Source organism: Conger conger, chromosome 7 (genome assembly GCF_963514075.1).
Source record: "Conger conger chromosome 7, fConCon1.1, whole genome shotgun sequence".
Lineage (NCBI taxonomy): Eukaryota > Metazoa > Chordata > Actinopteri > Anguilliformes > Congridae > Conger > Conger conger.
The window spans coordinates 4439214-4463571 of record NC_083766.1 but is presented as its reverse complement, the minus strand read 5'-3'; the positions used below and the strand labels follow the sequence as shown (position 1 = coordinate 4463571).

General features: G+C 43.9%; 2 protein-coding genes across 3 annotated transcripts in view; one reads left to right on the top strand and one right to left on the bottom strand.

The window, feature by feature from the left end:
- Positions 1-1043: 1043 nt before the first annotated feature.
- Positions 1044-5862, bottom strand: irf1b (interferon regulatory factor 1b). Its single transcript, XM_061250254.1, has 10 exons — positions 5742-5862; positions 4630-4727; positions 4345-4444; positions 4048-4218; positions 3706-3746; positions 3430-3547; positions 2916-3035; positions 2580-2611; positions 2317-2449; positions 1044-1861 (listed from the first exon to the last, which is right to left on the bottom strand). The coding sequence occupies exons 2-10, from the start codon at positions 4714-4716 to the stop codon at positions 1731-1733; spliced, it is 933 nt and encodes a 310-aa protein (XP_061106238.1). The 5' UTR covers positions 4717-4727; positions 5742-5862; the 3' UTR covers positions 1044-1730.
- Positions 5863-14211: 8349 nt separating this feature from the next.
- acsl6 (acyl-CoA synthetase long chain family member 6) overlaps positions 14212-24358 on the top strand; it is a 42238-nt gene continuing 32091 nt past the window's right edge. For both annotated transcript variants that reach the window (XM_061247933.1, XM_061247932.1), the window contains exon 1: positions 14212-14528. In XM_061247933.1, coding sequence (XP_061103917.1) covers positions 14483-14528 — 46 coding nt within the window. In that variant the 5' untranslated portion in view covers positions 14212-14482. The remainder of the gene's footprint in view (positions 14529-24358) is intronic.

The following is a 24358-nucleotide window of genomic DNA, read 5'->3' as shown; positions in this document are numbered from 1 at the left end:
TTTTTGGTGAAGACCATTTACCTTACAATAACCACTTGCTTTCATTTAAATTATATTTCTTATAGTGAAGACAAGGGGTAATTATGTTATCTGACTATAATAGACTAATATAGGAACACACTTTTGTAGAACTTTATTAACCAGAGTGATATCTGTGGGATTACAGCATGGGTCAAAGTTCACCCGTAAAGGTCTTTGTAAGAAAAAGTTTTCTTTTCTTTTTTTTTCCCCTTAAACTAAACTTAATTTTGTTCAAAATAACGAAATCAAATTGAACATGAACAATTTCAGTTTCATTGATATGATATGTAGTCAATCATATGCAGTGAAGTCCACTGTACCAAAGCAAAGGTGCGTATCCATTTGTAACAGGAGAAATGTCCTGTTATTTGTTGGAATAATAATCAATAAGGTTTAAACAAATATTTGACTACTGTACAATCTCTTATTGCCGAAGGTTGCTTGAAAATAATCCTGCCACAGTACAGTGTGAGAAACCCTGCACAATCATATTTATAACCAATACCAGGTATAGGATTATCTTTCATTATCTATCTTTACCATTGAAGCAGATGTGTCTTTCTCCTCCTGTGTGTGCGTGTATGTGTGTGTGTGTGTGTGGGGGTGCACACGTGTGTGTGTGTGTGGGTGTGCACATGTGTGCGTGTGTGTATGTGTGTGTGGGTGCGCACGTGTGTGTGTGTGCGTGTGTATGTGTGTGTGTGGGTGCGCATGTGTGCGTGTGTGTGTTGGCAGGGCCGCATTGTTATGAAGGGGGCAATTGTAATGACAGAGTAAGGGATATTCCTTTTGAGTGTATGCTGGGAAAGAAAACGAGAGATAGAGAAGGATGAGTGTGTTTGTGTTCAAGTTCCTTTTAAGTGTCTATATTCTGTGAGATCAATTTTGAAACAGCGGGTAGCTGGTTGACCAGTTCAGACCAGCCCCTAGCTTGACATGGTTTAGCTGGTTGACCAGTTCAAACCAGCTCCAAGCTCAACAACTGGTAGATCGGTTCAAGAAATGAATGGCAAAAATATATGTCATATATATATATCTTTTAATGTTTTTTTATCAAAACAAATTTACAAGGTATTTACACATTCACAACAGCATATGACAAAAGACCTTTCACCCTGAGTGTACGGGTAGACTGCCCTGTTAAAAATTGTTTTACCTACAAAAAAGCCTGCATAGGTAACGGATTTCTTTTTCTTTTTTTTTTGGGGCAAAAAATAAAAAAATAAATAAATGAAATCACCAGTTTAAAGATGCTGTATATACGGCATATGATGGTACATGATTATTTTGCCTAAATTCAAACAAATGCCTGTCACCATCTTCTATCACCAACTCTTTCTGTCTCCTCTCTCCCCCCTCAAACACACACACACACACACACACACACACACACAGACACAAACAAACAGCTTTTGGCAAGCTGCTGCAATCACACAAGTCTGAATATGACACGGACATGGCTGAACTTGCCAAGTAGATATGGAACTGTGTGCATTTGTTTCCTTCAAACGTGCAAGATACCCGGTCTCACACGGCGGGGGGGGCAAAGGGCGGAAAAGTTCACATGTCCATCTGAGGCGTAAAATCCCAGTCTGGTGCGGTGAGGAAGGTCGCGCCGGTAGGTACAGGTGTGTACAGGTGTGTTCAACACACAGGTATACAGGTGTGTACAGGTATGTTCAGCGTTCAGGTTTCTCGGCCCAGGGCCCTCAGGGGGGGCAGGCGATCGGCGAGAAATGGCTGGCGGAGTCGGAGGTCCAGGGGTCAGGGTCGAGGTAGTTCACCAGGTCCATGTTCCTCCCCGTGAGCTCTGTGTAAAACCGCAGTTCCAGCTCCTCCCCTAAAACGGCAAAACTTTCATATCAAAAAACCGTTCTCCGTTTTAATGTGTGGTTATTGGCGTTACTGTCACCTTCCTGTCAGCTTCTCCGCTGATGTCTAACAAGGCGTTTCTGTCTGCTGACTGGATTTTTTATTTATTTATTTATTTTTGCACCATTCCTTGCAAACTCTAGGGACTAGTGTGCGTGAAAATCACAGGAGATCAGCAGTTTCTGAGATACTCAAACCACCCTGTCTGCCACCAACAATCATTCCACAGTCAAAATCACTTGGATCACATGTTTTCCCCATTCTGAACATTAACTGAAGCTCCTGACCCGTATCTATATGATTGTATGCACTGCACTGCTGCCACTCAATTGGCCGATTAGATAATCACATGAATAAGTAGGTGTAATGAAGTGTAAAATGTTCCTAATGTAGTGCACTTGACAGCAGAATCACTCAAATTACCTGAGGTGTCGCTCCACTGGCTCTCCGGGCTGGAGAACGTGTGGACCGGGGCCAGGTCCTGGGTCAGCACGTTTTTGGCGTTCATGTCGCACTCCTGCCACTGCGACTGGTCCAACTCCAGCTGCTGGGCCATCTGCACCGGAGGGAAGGCGGGGACCAATGAGCATCAGAGGACTGACACTGACACCAGACAGCAGAGCGCGCGCGTGCCCAATGGAGGACAACAGCGCTGGATCGACAGCGAATCACAGAGCTGAACTCACCGCAATGATCGCCGCTTCGTCAACTTCAAAATCTGAAAAAACAAAAGGTATAAAAAATGTTTTTTAATAAACATAAGAATTACACAGCACACGTCCTATCTCAGAACTCTGAAGCTGACATGACTAAACACGCAGGTATGTGTTCTACATGCAGTCTATGCACCTAGCTTTGTACTTTCAAATGCTGCTAATTATTTTTCAGGGCACTGTCAATATTAGCCGCAGCTGAGCTATATTTCCAGGGACATATGCCCTGACTTTAAGGCCAATGATGTCTATGGTGCAGGGGCTGAGAGTAAGGCAGTCGTATCTGTTCTCATCTAACGTCTACGGTACCTGAGCGTAGGGGCGAGACTTGGAAGTGAAATCCGTTGGTGCTGTCGGGAGTGGTCAGTGCCGGGCCGCTCCAGTCCGTTGTGATCTCTTCCTCATTTCCGTACGGCGACGGCGAAAGAGCTATGGAAAAAAACACAAACACATTTCATTAAATTTCATTTTTGTTGTGCAAAAAACAAGCAACAGCCACATTCAGACACCTAGGCCTACATTCAACCAGCATGGATCCGTAATGTAGCTTGTTATTTTGTTCAATGACACGGTTATTGAATGACACAATTACATTGGCTACCTTGCTACAAACAGGAATTCCACAACCGGGAAACAAACCTAGAACCGTTTGCAAGACAAATTCCGGCTCCGTTTTGCCAGATCGCCACCCCGATTCACGTTTACAACGCTGCGTACTTTCACTCAACATACAACCTCTGTGGCTTGGCGAGGCCAGTTTCCCACACTCTCCACACTCCCCGTATGACTAGGCGCACGGAAAAGAGGAAGCTGACTTATTTACCGTCGTCGGAGTGGTTCTGGGTGCTGTCCACGGTGTTTTCCTGCATCGAATCTTCATCCAGGCTCGTTCCTGAGTCTTCGTAGTCCTCGTCGCTTTCCGCGACCTTTGTTTTATTGCCCTGCAGAACACAGGAAACGTCAACTCGCTGTAGAGCAGCCGAAGCGTTTCACGTGTCGCAAAATCCGCAGCTGTGACTGCAGCGGTGTGTCAGTCTCCACTGGGGTAAAATATGTATTTGTGTATGTGCTCTGAACTGGAAAATAAACCAGGACTTACTCTGCTCTTTTTTCTGCTGTCCCGTGTACTGGACTTCTTGTCTGTAGAGAAAGAAGAAAGGACAGTTTTTTATTTAAAGGTACACAGATATCTGCACACAGTGTTTTATTTAAAGGTTCACACAGATATCTGCACACAGTGTTTTATTTAAAGGTTCACACAGATATCTGCACACGGTGTTTTATTTAAAGGTTCACACAGATATCTGCACACAGTGTTTTATTTAAAGGTTCACACAGATATCTGCACACAGTGTTTTATTTTAAAGTTCTGCACGGCTCTGTGCTTGGTCCGTGCATGGTTGGGTTCTTTATGGCGGGATGGCTGGTGTTGTGTGTTTACCTCGCTTCTTGGACACGGCCTGCAGTATCTTGTAAACGCGCACGGCTCCACAGCCCTTGTTGATGCTCTTGTCTTTCACTTCCGCGATGTCGGGCAACGAGTTCATCGCACAGCGGAAATTGGCCTTCCACGTCTTGGGGTCTGGGTTACCTGCTCCCTCCCTATACTTTCCTAGATGAACAATAATAGTAATACATATAAGTATTAATAATCTTCAGAATTTACATTTGTAAAAAAAATATGTAGATTGAAGCGGTGCGCGAGACGCCCGTGAGGGTGCCTGTTTTGGGGCCTCACCCGTGTGGATGGCCCACGCCTTAAACAGACAGGCGTCTTTGTCCATCTCCCAGCCGTGGCGAGCTGCATGCTTCCAGGGAATACAGAACATCTTCTCATCCTGATGAATAAAAACGCAGCGCATTAATTCACGCGCCACTGTTGTCATTCAGACGTCTTGTAATAAGCGGGATTCAGCTGCCTGTTGCGGGTTTGTCCTCCGTTGATCACGGACACAGGACTCAGCGCACACGTCAGTGGGCAGCAGCCGCAGTGGACGGTGAGGGTCTTGGACGCAAGGCCTACCTTGTTCACCCATTTCAGTCCGGCGATCGACTTCGACTCGATTCTGTCCTCCAGCCAAGGTCTCATTCTCATTCTTGACACAGGCATGTCTAAGGCAGCTGGGCAGAGACATAAGGCAAAACGTTTTGTTTTGTTATGGTGGCCAGTAGCATAGTGGTTAAGGTACATGACTGGGACCCGCGTGGTCGGTGGTTCGATCCCTGGTCTAGCCACAATAATATATAACAATTTCCTTTTTCACACAATTTGTCATTTCTAATGGCAAACAATCCAGTACTCTAATTCTTATTTATAAATGTTATTTATTTTTTTATCTCAAAATGTTCTGCTGATTTCAGGACATTTTATATCTAAAAATATAATAGGTATATAATTATATATAAGTTTATATCCTGTTCAATTAAAATCAAGTCAATTTAAGAAAACACGCAAGGCGTTCAAGTACAACGGAAACGTTTAAACTGTATCCATATACTGTATACTGAAGGCGAACTGCCTCTGTTGAAACTCTACTGAAGATATTACTGTAACTCGCTATACACCGTGTGTCCACCGTGCGCAGCATTAGTACAGAATAATGTTTCAGATTAACTGGTTAAGGCAGCAATAATAAAAAACAACAATAATAACCATAATAATAATCGTTATTATTATTATGTTCTACTCAATCTGTAGGATGCACAGACCCTGTTTTCCGTGTCTGCAGACACTCCGCGACACACATAGCCAAAATTTTACTGCTGTTGCAGTTGCAGTACTGTACTGTGCATACAGTATTTCCTGCTTTTGTAGTCTGACTGGATCACATTTACGCGTGATTATGTTAATATGCAAAATGTTTCATGAAAAACCCCACATACCCCTTCTCAAATAAAAAACAGCGATCATAATAATCAACGGGCTTGATTTACGAAGACATTTACGAATAAACCGTCAATCAGATAAAACGTCCACAGCATTTTTGTATTAAAAACAAATAATTGCACGACATGCACCAATATTAAACTATTCTGCAACTATTTCTAATTGCTATAAATAAAGTTGGTGTTTAAGCAATAAAGCAGACGTGTATGCAGTTCAGGGAATGAATAGCAACAGACAAACAAACTTACTTATGCAATGTATCTTGCAAAAGAAAACCCTTTGAAAAGCGGCTGCAGTTATTCCGCGTCTTCGCTGAGATGCGTGTATCCAGTCCGATCACACTCAAGCGTGTGCCGAGTCTCCGAAGCGCGCCCAGTTAAAAACTCTAGTGTGGGATTTCCCCATTTATGTCATTTGTGGGCGGGGACGTGTCGCGAGCATGCGCGATACGGCACTTATTGCTCCGAACAAACTGCCAGGCCAGGCCATGTGATTTCCGAGAAATCAGCCCGCTTTTCTACAAGGCGTGTGAAAGGGACCAGCAGGTCAGAAAGAACACTGGTTAGTATGAATGCAGTTTGACTGCTCCATGACCACAGCCGTATTTACCACATTTATGTTTACATAACATAGGCTACTTTTGTAAAGACATTATTTTTGCATGCTTTTTTGCATTGACTACATTTATTTGAAATGCATGTGATGCATGTGTTTTATTGCACTTTGAGAAATTTTATTGATATTGAGATTAGATTGTTTGATCAATGAAGCATATCATTATTTTTCTTGATGTAACTTAGGTTATCTGAAAAACGACAACAAAACAAAAGCGATGCAATTAATGCCACTAATGTTTATACGCGCACATAATGATTTAACCTCTATATAGGCTACCCGTTCAGCCATTTTTGTAAATCGCATCGGAACAGTAAATGAACCTTTTTCCGGGAAACGCTGCAACACTAACTTTAATCTGTAGAGGGGGCAGAGGAGTCAAAGGAATTTGACTTTCAGAAGCGCCAGCTGCCTGCAGGCACAGTTTTGTAGAACATGTATTGATGGGTCTAGTTTTGCGCAAACCCGTGTCTATGACGTGTTTTTCAATATAATGCTAACTTAAATACTGTATTATTGCCAAACATTAAATGTATTCTACTAATGCTTTTAATGGTGGTGTGTTTATCGCAACAAACGAAATGACAACAGCGCCCCCCAACGGGCATTCTGGTGGCAATCCTGGTGCTTTCCTGCGGAATTTACGCTCGGGTAAAGCACTGGGTTTTCCCAGCACATGTCCTGGCGGAATAATTGGCGGAAGGCTGCACAGAAACAAGTGTTGCTTTAAATTGCTTCAAAGTTATGGAATGGAAAACATTCAAAGGGAAAATTATACATGGATATGCATATACCAACAGAAACACATATCCACAAATGCCATGTATTCCTCCAAGAACAAAGATTACTAAAAACATAGCCTACTATAAAATCATGCAGCAAAGTCTGCAAAAAGAAGAAGAAGAAAAATAAATAAATGGCTTCGGATCTGAGAGTAGGACTCAATCGTACAGTATAATAGTTCTTGTTCATTGAAATACTTAAAAAGTAGGAAGTCGCTGTAAGTGTCAAAGGAGGGAAATTAAGTCTACACTAAGGCTACATTTTATTTTCACATATTTTCCATTAATTGCGTCATAACGGTTAATAAACATCAATTTAACGACCAGCAGACTGCATGTATGCTTGGCTGAAAGAGCTAACACGAATATAAATGAGGGACAAGTACAGTATATATACACATATATTCTCGAATATCCAACACTCATACACCCGACATAATAGATGCGTTTTTTTGCTAATAATTTTTTTTTTAAAGATTACTTTCAATTGCCAGTGTCTTAATCCCACATCAGCCCCGTGTTGCATAGCCCAAGTAAAAAGGAAAGTTTTTCAACCTGAAATGAAATGCCAAGCTTTTTCTACGTGATAATTTCCAGATTAAACAGCGCACAAAGTGCAATGGAAAGTCGAGTCGACACTGTTGCGTGTAAAAACGGATTCATCAGATCATATACGGGCATGCAGAGAGGCATCGATAAGCACGCTGGACTAACTGCATAAACAGTAATTACGGCATTTTGCAGGGACGTACGTAACCAACTTAAGTAGTCAGGGCAGTTGAACTTGACGATTCAACGAAATTAAGGAATAAATATACCAAACGTAAAAATATGTTCAGCAAAAGAGTGTGGGCAGAAGCTCCCGGATATTCAATAATTAAATTGCTTGGATTCCTCCCCTTCCTGGTTTCCTCTTTTACTGCACATTCTGCTTTCGCACGGTGCTCCGGGTCTGTTTGCAGCCAGTGACTTTGGTTCCCAGGTTATCTACTCCGAAGCGCTTGGCTGTTTCCGAAATACTACTGTACTGACATTTAATACTAGTATGCTAGTATGCGATTTCGGACGCAGCCCTTGGGTTTGTTTGTTCCCCGAAAACGGTTAACTGAACCAGGACACAATCATTTGACATCTTCCTCTCTGGCATCCATGCATATCATGGATATTTTTTTAAGGTTTTCCTGGCCACTGCAGAGTTTTCCTCTTTTTTAACTTTCTGCACTCAGGACTGGGATTTCCAGGAAAAGGGTTTGTTCCTGGGACACTACTGTACTGTGAACTTCCTGCAATGTAGTGGCAATGTTATAACACTGACAGAACATTCCAGTGGGAACTCTCGTGATACCATTTTGTGTTAGCTGGACAACCTTCCCGTGCGTCACATGGCCTGGTGCCCATGCAGTAGTTCAAAGTTCAAACCCTGTCACCAGGGTCAGAGTCAGAGTACATAACCAAGCTACATCCGGGTGAAGAGCTAAACTCTATTGGAATTAACCAAGTCAGTTTATGTCTTATGTTTGTGTTTATGTGTTTTCTATACTTTATTGAGCTTGTCTGGTGTATTGGAGCCTATGAAATACTCTCAAAGAGTGCCAACCGGGCCTTCTGGTCCTCTTGGTTGGCTCAATTGCAACAGACAAGATCGAGCATTTGAATCCAAAACAATTGCATATTTGACCCTGGTCTGGTTAAAACGCTGACCAGCCCACAGTTCCATCCCTCTAGATGTCTAGATTCCAGCTTTTGCTAAATGGGGTCCCAATCGACCCCCATCTCGCAGATTCATTTCTGCAGTCTGGTCTGACATTCAAATACTGTTTTTGTGTCCCTCCATGAAACATTTTACTATGACCTAGTCTACCAGCCAACCAGTGTTGGTGTATACAGCTAATTAGCTCATTTATCCAGAGTAATTGGTGGAAACAAAAACCTGCACCTCCGGCAGAATTACCCTCCCTCCACTTAATCCCTAGGAACTGCCTGCCCTTCTTCAGGTGGTTGGATAGGTGGTTATTTTATTCTAATAATAATTAGTTATTTATCTGACGCTCTTATCCAGAGCGACGTACAGTTGATTAGACTAAGCAGTCTAAGACAGTCCTCTCCTGGAGCAATGCAGGGTTAAGGGCCTTGCTCAAGGGCCCAACAGCTGTGCAGATCTTATTGTGGCTACACCGGGGTTTGATCCACCAACCCACTCATGTACCTTCGCCAGCAGGCCACAGAAGCCACCTTCAACTGCCAGCATGCTGTGAAGGTGGAGGAGATCATCAGAACAAGTCCATTGAGGTCGAAACATAAATATTTTTCATGGATTAATAAATTACCATTTTTTACTATTTGCTGTTTCGAGCATCAAGTGAGTAATTTTAACTAAAATAACCAAAGAAGCCATTTCAAGATGGTGGGGTGGAACATTTGCTTCAATTTGGACGTAAAATACAATTTGTGGCCTGTTCTTACCAAGACAGAAGAAAAAACTCCAAAATGTAAAAGCCTAAATGATTATTTAATATTCAAAGCACAAACATTTGGGCAGTCGCCTTCTTCAGTGTGGAAATACAAACGGGGGTCTAGCCCCCATATAGCGCTTAAATAATCTCTCTCCGTTATCCTACCCTATAATCATTCCTGCATTTCAGTGTAAATTCAAATATCCCTCATGCAAGTGTGACACAGTGTTACGAAGGTTCACTTATATAGTACATAAGAATAGATTATGTTGCATCCATCCATCCATCCATCATCTTAACCCACTAATTCTGAACAGGGTCGCAGGGGGGCTGGAGCCTATCCCAGCATACATTGGGCGAAAGGCAGGAATACACCCTGGACAGGTTGCCAGTCCATCGCAGGGCACACACACCATTCACTCACACACTCATGCCTATGGGCAATTTAGACTCTCCAATCAGTAGTACCCAGAGGAAACCCACGCAAACACGGGGAGAACATGCAAACTCCACACAGAGAGGCCCCGGCCGACCGGGATTCAAACCCAGGACCTCCTTGCTGCAGCGCTACCCACTGCACCATCCATGCCATCATAGATTATGTTTCCCTAAATAGTAATAATAATAATAATAATAATAATAATAATAATAATAATAATAATAATTATTATTATTATTATTATTATTATTAACCTTTATTTATACAGGGTAAGTTGACTGTATAAATAAAAGTTGACATTAATGCCCCCCCACCACCACCCCCCCAAGTAGCCTAACCTCCATGTCTTTGGATTTGATGTCAGCTGTACTGGAAGTGTAAACCCAATATAATTTCTCATCAATTAGAAATTAGAAATAGTTCCGCCCCATGGATGGAAGGGAAGATTTTGGAAAACTGAACGCTGAATGAGAGAAAGTTCTCCTTATGGGTGTACATCTCTGTCAGAAGAGGAATATGCTTCCTGATATTAATTATCCTGCGGGAAACGGCAAGGCGCTTGGAGCTTTGGGCGAAGCGGCTTGGGCGTATGCGTTAAATCTGCCCCGGGCCATCTGCCTCCGCAGCCCGGTGACATTGAGGCGTCAAAGCCGCGTCTCCATCGCGGGAGGAAAGACTCCAGAGCTCCGCCTCCTGAGTTTTTTTTCCACGCTGAACTCAACGAGTCATTGGAGCCCACGTTTCTGCCTGGCCAATCAGCACACAGCCTCGAAACAGGAAGTCCTTTTCATTATCCTCGGGTTTTTTTTGTAGGTGATAGACATTTATGCCAAAGCAGGACAAGTCAAGTCAAATTTCTTGAAGTAAAATGCAAGTGGGTTTAAAAAAGTGCATAATATAGACTCGAATATAAGCATATATATCATATTTATTTGTTATCTGCATAATTATTATTTGTATAATTTTTGATTTCATATTTTAATTTAATGTATTTATATACAGTAGTGTGCAGTGATGATTATACACATCATTTTTTTTTAGCAAAATGTTTTATTTTTTCACTGTTGCACAGCATGAATGCATGTTTGAAGGTTCATTCCATGATTGTTGATGCTAAACAATTTGTTTAAACTGGTCTGAAGCAACATTATTCTGTAAAATTACTTCAGTTGTTCCAGTATTTAAGGATCATCTGGTGACATAAAAGTTATGACTTGGCCCACTCAAAGTCCAGACCTCACTTCGATTGAGCAAATCTGGAATTTGCTGGATACCAAGATAAATAAATCTGTTGTAACATCGAAAGAATCTCTTTGGAATGAACTGCAAACCATATGGAATGGTTTAACGAGTGAAGAAATAAAAAAATATGTGAATGATTAAAATGCTGTGATCAATGCAAAGGGTGGCCACACTAGATATTGACTTTTTTTCTCCAAAAGAGACTACTATTCCAGACTACTATCTGTTTACTTATCTACTTGAACCAATATTACATGAAATAGATACTTGAATAGTACTTGAATAGTTTCTGATTCATCTTCATTGTGTTAAGTGTATAATCATCACTTCACACTGCTGTATCATATATAACACTGCTGTCAAACTCACTGTTTGCCCAGCGCTGTTTGCCCAGCACTGTTTCCCCAGTGCTGTTTGCCCAGCGCTGTTTGCCCAGCACTGTTTGCCCAGCGCTGTTTCCCCAGCGCTGTTTGCCCAGCGCTGTTTGTCCAGTGCTGTTTGCCCAGCGCTGTTTGCCCAGCGCTGTTTGCCCAGTGCTGTTTGTCCAGTGCTGTTTGCCCAACGCTGTTTGCCCAGCGCTGTTTGTCCAGCGCTGTTTGTCCAGCGCTGTTTGTCCAGTGCTGTTTGTCCAGTGCTGTTTGTCCAGTGCTGTTTGTCCAGTGCTGTTTGTCCAGCGCTGTTTGTCCAGTGCTGTTTGCCCAGTGCTGTTTGTCCAGTGCTGTTTGTCCAGCGCTGTTTGTCCAGTGCTGTTTGCCCAGTGCTGTTTGTCCAGTGCTGTTTGCCCAGTGCTGTTTGTCCAGTGCTGTTTGTCCAGTGCTGTTTGTCCAGCGCTGTTTGTCCAGCGCTGTTTGTCCAGCGCTGTTTGTCCAGCGCTGTTTGCCCAGTGCTGTTTGCCCAGTGCTGTTTGCCCAGTGCTGTTTGCCCAGTGCTGTTTGCCCAGTGCTGTTTGCCCAGTGCTGTTTGCCCAGTGCTGTTTGCCCAGTGCTGTTTGTCCAGCGCTGTTTGTCCAGCGCTGTTTGCCCAGTGCTGTTTGTCCAGTGCTGTTTGCCCAGTGCTGTTTGTCCAGTGCTGTTTGCCCAGTGCTGTTTGCCCAGCGCTGTTTGTCCAGCGCTGTTTGCCCAGCGCTGTTTGCCCAGCGCTGTTTGTCCAGTGCTGTTTGCCCAGTGCTGTTTGCCCAGTGCTGTTTGCCCAGTGCTGTTTGTCCAGCGCTGTTTGTCCAGCGCTGTTTGTCCAGCGCTGTTTGCCCAGTGCTGTTTGCCCAGTGCTGTTTGCCCAGTGCTGTTTGTCCAGCGCTGTTTGTCCAGTGCTGTTTGCCCAGCGCTGTTTGCCCAGTGCTGTTTGTCCAGTGCTGTTTGTCCAGCGCTGTTTGTCCAGTGCTGTTTGTCCAGTGCTGTTTGCCCAGTGCTGTTTGCCCAGTGCTGTTTGTCCAGTGCTGTTTGTCCAGTGCTGTTTGTCCAGCGCTGTTTGTCCAGCGCTGTTTGCCCAGCGCTGTTTGTCCAGCGCTGTTTGTCCAGTGCTGTTTGTCCAGTGCTGTTTGTCCAGTGCCGGCCAGAAGCCCCCTCTGAGCTTGGTTCTGCTCTAGATTTCATTCCTGATAGTCAGGGAGTTTTTCTTTCGGAGTTCCTTTTAAAGCTGCTTTGTGACAACTGGTGTTGCTAAAAGTGCTAAAGAAATAACATTTTACTTCATTTAATTTAACAAAACTCTGCTTTGTTAATCTGTGCACTTTGTCAGGCGTATGTCATCCAGTGCCATAATGTTTGTTTGGCTGTGATACCACACTGTGTTGACAGTCCAACCTTGCACAATAGCCCCTTAGCACAATAGCCTGTTAGCCCTCTAGATATCATCTCATTAAGTGCCTCTTGTGTGTCTGTGAAGACGGCACAGCGGTTTCCTTTAACAGCTGTGGGTCAGGCGTGTGTAACATGCTTGTGACCGCGTGTGGCAGACGGGGGGGGTATCTGACCGTAGCCCACAAGATAAGTGAGGTCACATGACTGTACCGACATTAGGCAATCGCAGGGACACCAGGGGGAAGTGGAATCAGGAAGTCAGCCTGTGCGTCCCGTGCAGCGGGGTTCCTCCATGTTGTGGCGACAATGGAACATTCCCAGTTAGGGGTACGCTCAGACGCGCACAGCCACAACCTTTTTTTTTACATTTTCTTCCCATCATCCGCCATGCCTCCGCTCAAACAAACTTATGTAAGAAGAGAGAAAACCAAGGGCCGGTTTCACAGACAGTGGTTAAGCACAGTCCTGGACTAAACTGAGATTTGTATGGAGAATCCAATCATCCATTCAACACTGAATTTAGCCTCACACTGCTTAAGATGTGTCAGTGAAACTGGCCCTCCGTGTACCGAAACAGGCCCTACATGTTCCACGTAGACTGATCAAGGTTATATTTAATCCACTCGTGCTTAAGGAATAAATAAAAGGCCGTTTGTTTAGTCCCATTTTAAACCACATTTAAAAACGATACAGTGACAGCGCGTGGTTTGTTATGAGTGATTTTTACCGTCGTCGTCTTGAGTGGAATATTGAGAAGAATTTGCTGTGGCTGCAGAAATGCCCTACTTTTACGCGTTGAAGCGGGACATTTTTCAAGGTTAAGTAGATTTTTCAAGGCTACCTTGCAGCATACTGACATACATCTTACATCACGTGACATGCATCATGTGCCAACGCCCCCCTCCCCCTCCATTTTTTAAGAATCCTGAATCAGCATGACCCGGTCGGGTCTAGCAGTATACGGCCTACAATTCCGTACTTACTCTAGAGCCCGTCCTATCTCCAACATGACTTGCAGTAGATCAGACATTTTTTAAAACATCGACGCAAAAAACCCCACTCAATGCATGATTATCGCTGATGCTTTGCCCATATTCTTAGAATTCCAAAACAATACATGTAAATGAAATTGTTGCAGTATTTTAGCTCCGGCGAAATTCCTGAGGGGATTAAAAAAGGCGGAGGTACACCTCAATATTGCCATCTTTATACCCGTTTTGAAATGCTGTGCAAAATTAATGATGTGCTTTCTGACAAACCACGATGATAATTTCACATAGGGTCCCATCCGGAAAACCCGACATGAACGCGTTAACGCCGTGTCACCTTGTAATTTAGCAAGCGGATCCGACTCAGATGCGAGCATCTTCTCTCGGTTCCACTTCGCGGAATATCAGGAGTAAAATAACATAATTAAAAAAAAACGCTTAGCCTATCCGCAAACCCCTATTTGCTGCCCGCAGAAAGCAGAAGAGAAAAGCGCACATGTTACCGGTTGGACGCTGCCAAGCCGAATTGACTAGCCTAGCTGGCTACGGTATTACTCAGTGATTCTCACCTAATCTCCCAGATTGTCCGGGAGTTGCTGCAGTCGATGCTGCAGTTTTTATTCTCCTGCTACGCCGGTCGGTGCGCTGCGACTGCAGACTCGATGAGAAAGACATGCTTGCTTTCGTCCTCGTTTCTGGGTCTATCTGGATTATATTAGGTAAGTCCCCAATCGTTTCTGCGGTTTCATGTGTTGATGTTGTTCATCTTGATAGCCATTTACAGGTAGGCTATCCGTTGTTGCTAACTGACTTTAAATCATAGGCTACAGACAATGGTTCGGGAGCGACTGCTGCGTTTTTTTGTTGTTTTTTTATTTTATTTAAACGACCTGTGTTCTAACTAAACAATGGTTTTGTGATATTGCTGAATTCGTGTAGGCCTAATATCATTGCTTTCCTCCAAGGTTGTCATTTCTTTAATGATTCCATTCTGGGAATATCGATGTCTTAGAATTCAGCTTTAACAAAAATCACTGACGCCCGTCAGTTTTATATTTTGCGTTGACAGACCACGGGGAGCACACGGCATTATTTTGCATATCTAAGGGGGAAAAAATGTGTAAAGGGAGAAGCTAATGACAAAATATTTATTTGATACCGGCGGCGCTATTATGAACACATTGCACATGGCGGAGTTGCACATCCCTCTAAATTTAAGTACATTATATACATAACACCCATGTGTATAATTAAGCTTTCTTTGTTTTTTGAAAAGACAACGCGTATGTTTTTTATTTAACTGCATTAGCATTTCAGGGCTGGTCAAAGACGTCTCAAATTGCCCTGGAGTGATGCTACAGGCCAGTGCGCCGGGCCCTTGTCACACTGTATCCCTGCGTAAACCGGGCAGACATTACTGTACACGTCATCATCTCCTTTGCTTATGTAGAATTTCCATTTTATACGGTACAGCCCCGGTGTCAACCGTATTTCATCGAAGCACAGTTTGCCTCAGTGTAATATGTGCACTGTATTATTCACACGAGTTATTTGTCTCTCGCTGTTGGAACGATGTCGCTTTGTCATCTCCCCTCCGGCACCCTCTGCAAATACGGAGTAAAGGGGCTTATGCGGCCGAAAAGGGAAGTTATCGAGCGCAGTGTTGTGGGCTATCGGTGACCCATCGGCGGTGTGACGCGTCGGCTCACGCGCTGCAGCCGCCCCTCCTGATTGGAAGGAGCTGTCCAGGGTCGTGGGGGTACTGAAGAGCTGAGACCGGCGAAGGAGATGTGTGGATTCAGCAGTGTGATTAATTTGCCCACACACCTTTTCATATAGCGATACTATGCCTTGAGGATATGCTGTTTCTAAATTTTGAATCTTTAAAAGCCACGATAAAAACAGATATTTATGAGGTTTATATATAATATTATGTATGTCATACCAGGCTGTAAATTGTTGTACGACGGAAGTAGGTGATTTTTCAGGCAGTTTTCAGTGATTTAATTTATTTATTTATTATTGTTATTATTATTATTATTATTATTATTATTATTATTATTATTATTAAGGACAACATAATCTATTCTTATGTACCATATACGTGGACATTCATACGTTTCATAGATTCCCCCCCCCCCCTTTTTTTTTTGCTTTATATGCGCTCTTCTCTATTCAGTGTCATTGTACACTGACACTAGTCACGGAGCAGCATCTATAATTTAGCCTTCCAGTCGCTGCCCAGAGGTAAACCTATTCCTTTATCCTTTGAATAATTGAGATGCATAAACACGCACTCCAGCAATGACAACATCACAAATATGTAGGAAGGATAGGTCTCCCGTGTTGTTACTGCTACCTCTTAATTGCATTTCACTTGTCTGTCGTTACTAGTGGGGCATCCCGACGATATTGAATTGAAGCATAAGAGATTGGAGTATTGCTCCAGGATGTGACGCGGTTACTTACCGGATGCAGATATGAGCTGAGGCACGCCATGAACGCACCACAACTTGGCAACGGTAGTCATGCAAATTATCACGAAGCGCTTCCTACACGCTGCCTCGACATTGCATGCCTGGTATGTGACTGGCCTTACGTAGCCGACATTACAGGGACAAATGCTTGTTTAAGTGAAAATTTAACGGGCGATTACCCATGAGCCCGTGTTTTCCGCTAGCTATTGATCTGGAACAAGGGAGTCATTTGAGGCCAGCGCTAGTTCTGAACTCTTGCACACGAGATGGAAATGCTAAAACAATCGTCAGCTGTAGTAGACGTTCATTCAAAATGAAATAAGCCGAATTCTACAGTATATGTAGCTGCATTTCTATTGTTCTCTGAAAGTAAATAGCCGAAACACACACTACAAGAGAGAGGCTTTCGATTTATAAAGCTCTCCAGTCTCTGACTGATTAATTATGAGGAAAAGCAGGGTGGCACTAGAGTATATCTGAGTATCTAGAAGCTTTTAGACAGCAGTTGTTAACCCGATTGAACACGCTAATTTATCTGTGAAAATATGGTGCAGTTAAGTGAATATACCCAGCAGACAAGTGGCATTTCCCTTCCTGACCACATGTTCAGCTGAGATTTTCCCACTCCTAGATTAATTGATATGATCGCTCTGTAATCTGTTGTTGCTGTGTGTGTGTGTGTGTGTGTGTGTGTGTGTAAATGTATGCATGTGTTCATATGTGGCCATTCTAGTGTGTATCTGTGTATTTGTATTTCACTTGTATATGTGTGTGTGCCTGCATATATGTGAGTGTATCTGTGTGTATGTGAGCATATCTGTGTGTGTGTGTGTGTGTGTGTGTGTGTGTGTATGAGCATATCTGTCTATGTGTGTATGAGTGTATCTTGGTGTGTGTGTGTATGAGTGTATCTGTGTCTATGTGTGTATGAGTGTATCTGTCTGTGTGTGTGTATGAGCATGTCTGTGTGTGTGTTCGTGTATAAGTATATCTGTGTCTGTATGTGTGTGTGTGCATGAGCGTGTCTGTGTGTGTGTATCTATGTCTGTGTGTGTGTGTGTGTGTATGAGTGTATCTGTGTCTATGTGTGTATGAGTGTATCTGTCTGTGTGTGTGTATGTGTGTGTGTGTGTGTGTATCTATGTCTGTGTGTGTGTGTGTGTGTGTGTGTGTGTGCATGAGCGTGTCTGTGTGTGTGTATCTATGTCTGTGTGTGTGTGTGTGTGTGTGTGTATCTATGTCTGTGTGTGTGTGTGTGCATGAGCGTGTCTGTGTGTGTGTATCTACGTCTGTGTGTGTGTGTGTGTGTGTGTGTGTCTGAGTCTGTAAGCTGAGCTCCCCTCTCCTGGCTGATATCGCTGAAGGTGTTCCTCTCATGTGCTCCAGGAAGCAGGGGGGAGGGGGGAGGAGGGGGGAGGGGGGGGGCAGGCAGATCGTCTGCTGAAGGTGGTGTGATACGGTGGCTGGCTGGGACCAAACTAGGGCAGGCAGCCGGAGTGTTCTCGCTGTGCGCTACCGCAGGCTGCGGCGGGCGCTCGCGGGGGAGGCGGCTGTGGGAGTCGCCCAGGGGCTGCAGACGTGACACAGACAGACAGGAAGGCCCCAGCGGATGGCTGCTTCGCTGCATGAGCGCGTGTTTGTGTGTGTGTGTGTGTGTGCGCGTGCGAGGCATGCCGACACAACACGCTGGTTTATCCGCGGAGTTGTGACCGAGTGCTGAGAAACGAGCTGCGCATTTGGGCAACTGCTGTTTTTATCTCCCCGCGGCAATGAGCGATCAAACAAGACGCGCGGCTATTTCCTTAACCCGTTAAGGTGTGAGGTCACAAACGTGTGATTGGAATGGTCTCAACTGAACATTCTAACGGCTGATGTCACAATCACCGCTGCAAACTGAAGGCAGTGGAGTTCTAGAACACTGTTTTGTATAATAACGTATGTAATGTAATGTACAATAATGTAATGTAATGTTTTAGAATTTTGAACCAAAAAACAAAAGAAAAGAAAATTTTAAAAAAAAACCTACTCTTCAAGAGGGTAAAGGAAATGACATTTGAACTACTTTGATGAGGCACATTAACGGCAGAATAACACATACAGGATGTGGGGGGTGGAGGTGACAAGTATGTAAATTGTATTCAAATAATCCTGTCTATTCACAAATCATGTTCCTGCTACACAGGGCTGTGAAGCAAAATAAAAGAAGAAGGAACGAAATAGACTGAAATTAAAGTGCGGTGCATTTAAACAGTTAAGATGGCGTGGGGTTACTTCTGTACGCCAGGTTTCTGTGTTAATCCCACAGAAGCCAAAGCCTAATTGCGAATGACACTTTGCAGATGGGGGGGTGGGGAGGGGGGGAGGGGCAGTGTGGCCTTTCCCTGTGAAAGCTTAAGCCCCTGTGGCCACAGGCATCCAGTGCCTTCCTAAACACTAAACACTAAACACTGCCTTCCATTCACTGAACACTAAACATTTATGGTCCAGTGCCTTCCTAAACACTAAACACTTATGCTCCAGTGCCTTCCTAAATACTAAACACTAAACACTTATGCTCCAGTGCCTTCCATTGATGAAACACTAAACACTTATGATCCAGTGCCTTCCATTCACTGAACATTAAACACTTATGATCCAGTGCCTTCCATTCACTGAACACTAAACACTTATGCTCCAGTGCCTTCCATTCACTGAACACTAAACAATTATGGTCCAGTGCCTTCCTAAACACTAAACACTTATGCTCCAGTGCCTTCCTAAATACTAAACACTAAACACTTATGCTCCAGTGCCTTCCATTGACGAAACACTAAACACTTATGATCCAGTGCCTTCCATTCAATGAACACTATAGAATTTTTAAAGGGTTAAATGTATTCCTCCGTACGATTGTCAGTAGAAAAATAAATTCAGGTACGTCTTTGTTCCAAATAGGTAGTTTAATATAGTAGAGGAACTACTGGTTCTGTTTCCCAAGTACAGATTAACAAGAACCAACAACTGAGGGAGGATGTCAACACTTATACTCTGTCTCTCAATGGAAACAGTGGACTAAATGCCCATTGCCATGAATTAAATTAAAATTAAATAATTATCTTCCATGTGCCCTCTGTTGCGATGCTTCATTGTCTTACTGTACACAAACTCGAGAATTTTATTCTGCTAATTTTATGCTGTGGCATGCACCAGGCATTCTGCAACAGAGGCCTGCAACTCTCCAGGATTCACCTCCAGTTTGTTCTCCAAATTTTCAATGTCACATCGCAACATGGGGAATTCCATAACTTTATTTTTCAGTAACTTCATTGTCTGGGCCATAGCCATCACACAATTAGTCTCCTTTTCTTATTTAGCTCCTCTATACAAGCATTTTGAAGATATTCAACAACATCCAATTCCTTCGGTATGTTATAAGAATAATCTCTACAATGCTGGGCCAAGCTGCTAGTGGCCTATCATTTCCACCCGTCCACTGCCATTCTTAAATTCTTATTACAATGGACAAACAAACAAACTTTTGGTACTTAAATTGTCCAAGGTCTGTGTAAGTTTATACATGCCCCTGCTTAGAACATTGTACACATATACAATCAATTCTAGCCACTTGTATTTTAAAACATTACCCAATTTTGGTAACTATTCCTCTACAATATTACACACATAGATATTTAATACTCACAAATGCGTGTGGTCTGTCCGTTTTTCCTTATCCGGGTTGGTATGGCTTCCACAATCCAAAGCAGTCTTCCTCTTGCCTGTATTCCTTTCTTGAATGTGGCGTCGATAAAGTCTGTTTTCTCTGAAAGGAACTATTAGAGGAACTAGTGGGTCTGTTTTCCAAGTACAGATTAACAAGAACCAACAACTGAGGGAGAATGTCAACACTTATACTCTGTCCCTCAATGGAAACAGTGGAGCAAATTGCCATAAATCACATCACAAACACATCACAGGAGTGGGGAGGGGGGTGATTAGATCTGGTGGGGGGTGAAGTGATTATATGTGGGGGGGGGGGTAAAACAATGTGTGGGACAAGGGGCTGAGGGAGGGGGGGTCACACAGAGGTACTGATCAAAGGATTGGGGCTAGATAGGGTTGTAGATTGACCAAACAAAGTGAGATGCTTCGGGGGGGGCCTTCCATTCACTGAACACTAAACACTTATGATCCAGTGCCTTCCATTCACTGAACACTAAACACTTATGATCCAGTGCCTTCCATTCACTGAACACTAAACACTTATGATCCAGTGCCTTCCATTCACTGAACACTAAACACTTATGATCCAGTGCCTTCCATTCACTGAACATTAAACACTTATGATCCAGTGCCTTCCATTCACTGAACACTAAGCAGTAAACATGTATCATCCAGAGCCTGCTTACTGTATCTAACACGGGAACATACTGTAGGTAGGGTTTGAGCATGGGGAGGGCAGTGGTTGTGATTGCGGAGCGGAGCAGGGGGAGAGGGGTTTGAGATTACTATTGCGGGGGTGGGTGATTAAGATCGTGTCTGGGGGCCTAACCCCCCCCCTTCTCTCTTAATCTCCGTCTCCGCACAGGAAGTGATCAGGGGGAGGTCAGGAGAGCGCGCCCCCGGCTGAGGCTTGTTACTGCACGCAGGGTGTGTCCTCGTTCTCTTCTTCTGCTCTTCTGTTTCTCAGTCAGTCCGGAACTACACCCTGGACTTGGAAGGGAAGCTGCCTGTGGCCCACTTCCCTTTCACGCTTGTGCTCCTAGATTACGATGGTTACACAAACCGTGGTGCCACACCCAGTGCTGGGGCGCTACCCTACAAGTGCATCACGTTTTACCCCCAGCCAGCAGTACTATAAATCATTTGTACTTTGTAATTATTTTGTTAAAAAATACTTTTTGCTTTGGAAAACGCACCTTTGTACCCAAAGAGAACATCAGGGCACATTTGGGAAGCGTTGTCCTTGAAGTACAAAAATGCACCTCCACCTTATTTCTGCGAGGGTAAGGTACAATTTCATGCACCTGTAGGGGTGCTACCACTGCGACCCCTTTTTAGGCAGAAAAACGGAAAACGGTGAGTGGGAAACCCAAGGAAGGGAATCAGAATTTTTTGTTTGTGTGAAATCGTGCCGTCAGTGAAAACAGGACGCCCAAGCGTGTGTGACAGACCTCCTCGTCCACAGTCTCAGTCTCAGTTTCAGTCTCAGTCTCAGTCTGCACACCACCGAGCCCTGCTCTCTGCACACCACCGAGCCCAGCTCTCTGCTCTCCTCCAGGAGACGCCTGGCCATCTGAAGGAGAAACACCAGGCCTTACATGTGAAATGCAACCACTCCCTTTCCCTCCAGAGTGTCTGTAACTGTGTTTCCCTCCAGAGTGTTTGTAACTGTGTTTCCCTCCAGAGTGTCTGTGACTGTTTCCCTCCAGAGTGTCTGTAACTGTGTTTCCCTTTAGAGTGTCTGTAACTGTGTTTCCCTCCAGAGTGTCTGTAACTGTGTTTCCCTCCAGAGTGTCTGTAACTCTGTTTCCCTCCAGAGTGTCTGTCACTGTGTTTCCCTTTAGAGTGTCTGTAACTGTGTTTCCCTCCAGAGTGTCTGTAACTGTGTTTCCCTCCAGAGTGACTGTAACTGTGTTTCCCTTTAGAGTGTCTGTAACTGTGTTTCCCTCCAGAGTGTCTGTAAATACGACCGCTCCCTTTTCCTTGTGAGTGACTGTAACTGGCTTGTTGGTTTTGTAATTAGCCCTGCTCCACTCTCCACAGGGTTTGTATTGTACAGTTATTTTACTTTACGACACCCTTCATCATTATTTGGATTTGTATGTTTAATTGTGCCACTCGTGAGTGGTCTGTACACCTGGAGGTTTAGAAAATGGCAGGAAGGCTGGTCCATTGGCTGCTTGCAGATGTTTCTGAGAATGCCATTGGCTGCCCGCAGATGTTTCTGAGAACGCCATTGGCTGCCCGCAGATGTTTCTGAGAACGCCATTGGCTGCCCGCAGATGTTTCTGAGAACGCCATTGGCTGCCCGCAGATGTTTCTGAGAACGCCATTGGCTGCCCGCAGATGTTTCTGAGAACGCCATTGGCTGCCCGCAGATGTTTCTGAGAACGCTGTTGGCTGCCCGCAGATGTTTCTGAGAACGCCGTTGGCTGCCCGCAGATGTTTCTGAGAACGCCGTTGGCAGTCTTTGTCCCTCTTTTGTGCGGCGATGAATGCCTGTCTGTGAAAGCGCAAGCGGGCATCTCTGCGGGGATCTCTGCTCTTTCAGCTCTACCTGCTGCTAAATCGATACGCCGGATACGCAAAGCCGGCCGTCCGCGCGTCACGGGAATAAATTATGCATCGGCAGGGACAATAGCGCACACGGAGCTGAGCGTTTTCGTTCAGGACGGGCTGGGCTGTGAATGTGGCGCGTGTTAGCTCCAGGTCTGTTTCATTCACGCCGCCTTACTCGGGCAGAATGCTCTCGGTGTACTCTCACACCCGGCAAGATATGTGCCCCTTTATTTCAATTTCAATTTCAAATTGTTCAAAACCAAATCTTACATTTTTCCTGCATGTAGCCTACAGGCATTGCTCAGAACCTCTGAAAGACCAGAAAAGGTTTTTTGTGGTGGAAAGTTGCCGTCTTGGCGTTCAGGTGAAAACTTGGCCGCATTTGGTTGAACAGTGAACGTTTTCTGGCCGACAGGGATGTATCTAGGCTGCAGTATATCTGGGCTTTGTTGGGATTAACCTAGTCCATTTATGTCAAAACATCTCTCAACCTGGATTTACATCCCTCTAAAAGTCTTAGAGTTTAGGACTTTGTTCACTGGGTGATGTTACTTTTATTTAATGCAGGGACTGCCTGGTAAATTAGTTTGTATTTGTATTTTAAAGATAAATTAGATAATACAGTCCAGTAAATCACAATATAGGTTTGGACAGTTGTCTTAGGATTTCAAATAACTCATGTGATTATGCAACCCTTGAGTGGTGTTTTCACGTCCAAACAGAATGATAAAACGCCTCTTATTCCAGTCTGAAACTGCGGTTTTCTTATTTGTTGAAACTGGATGTCATCATTGAGTGTTGTAATAAAGTCGTTGCACATGAATCATGGGCTTTTTCCGTGCCTGGGGCCTTGCGCTTGATAATGACGCGGGTTATTTTTATCCCGTACTTCTAGAAGGGAAACAGCTCACTTACTCTCAAAGAAATGTCTGGAGTTTTACTGCTCAAAATGGCTGCCCACAAAGCAATATTTCTGCACTCATCACTTCCAGTAAAAATAATAAAAATAAAAGTTGGTCGTACTTTACTGTGAATTGACATCAATATTAATGAAGCATGAAATTAACATTTCATTAGTCAATGCTTTTGTTAGCAACTAACTAACGTATTTGTTACATGATGATGTATGCATTAGCAAACCGTAGGATGAACTGATCATTAGTTAACCATTAACAAATACATTCGCTGACTTTTTCATTCCAATATGAATTGGCAATAACTAATGTAGTTGTTAACATTAATTGACGATGTGTGCATACATTAACAGAGCCGTGCAGATTAACTTCTCAGTAGTAGTTAGTCAACAACCGCATTAGTTCATGCCAATTCATATTGGAATGAAAAAGTCGGCGAATGTATTTGTTTTGGCATGTATTTTGGCATGTTATGCTGTGTTGCATTGACGTATAATCAGTCATATTGATTTTACCGAACGGCAGAAAAACATGGAAAAGAGCTGTGGTGTGCTCCTGGGCTGTTGTGCAGGGTGGTGCTGTGCTAGGGCGTGTACGGGTCTCGGCTGTGTGCAAATCAACATGGGCGTTCTCTCTTCAGCAAACACCGTTTTTGTATATCTGGTAATGCACAGCAAATCAGAACCAGGGGCGGAGATGGTCGTTTGGTTATTATGCAAATGGAAGATGGAAATCTGCCATGCGCATAACGCCTGTTTGAGATATGCAAATAGTTGTTTATACACACGTGTGGCGTTGTTTTCATGGTGTGGCGATGTGCCATTGCTCATGTCCGCAGACGGATAGTTCACTTGCGCCGGAGTTCATCGACTTAACACGACTAAATCTCATGTACCGACT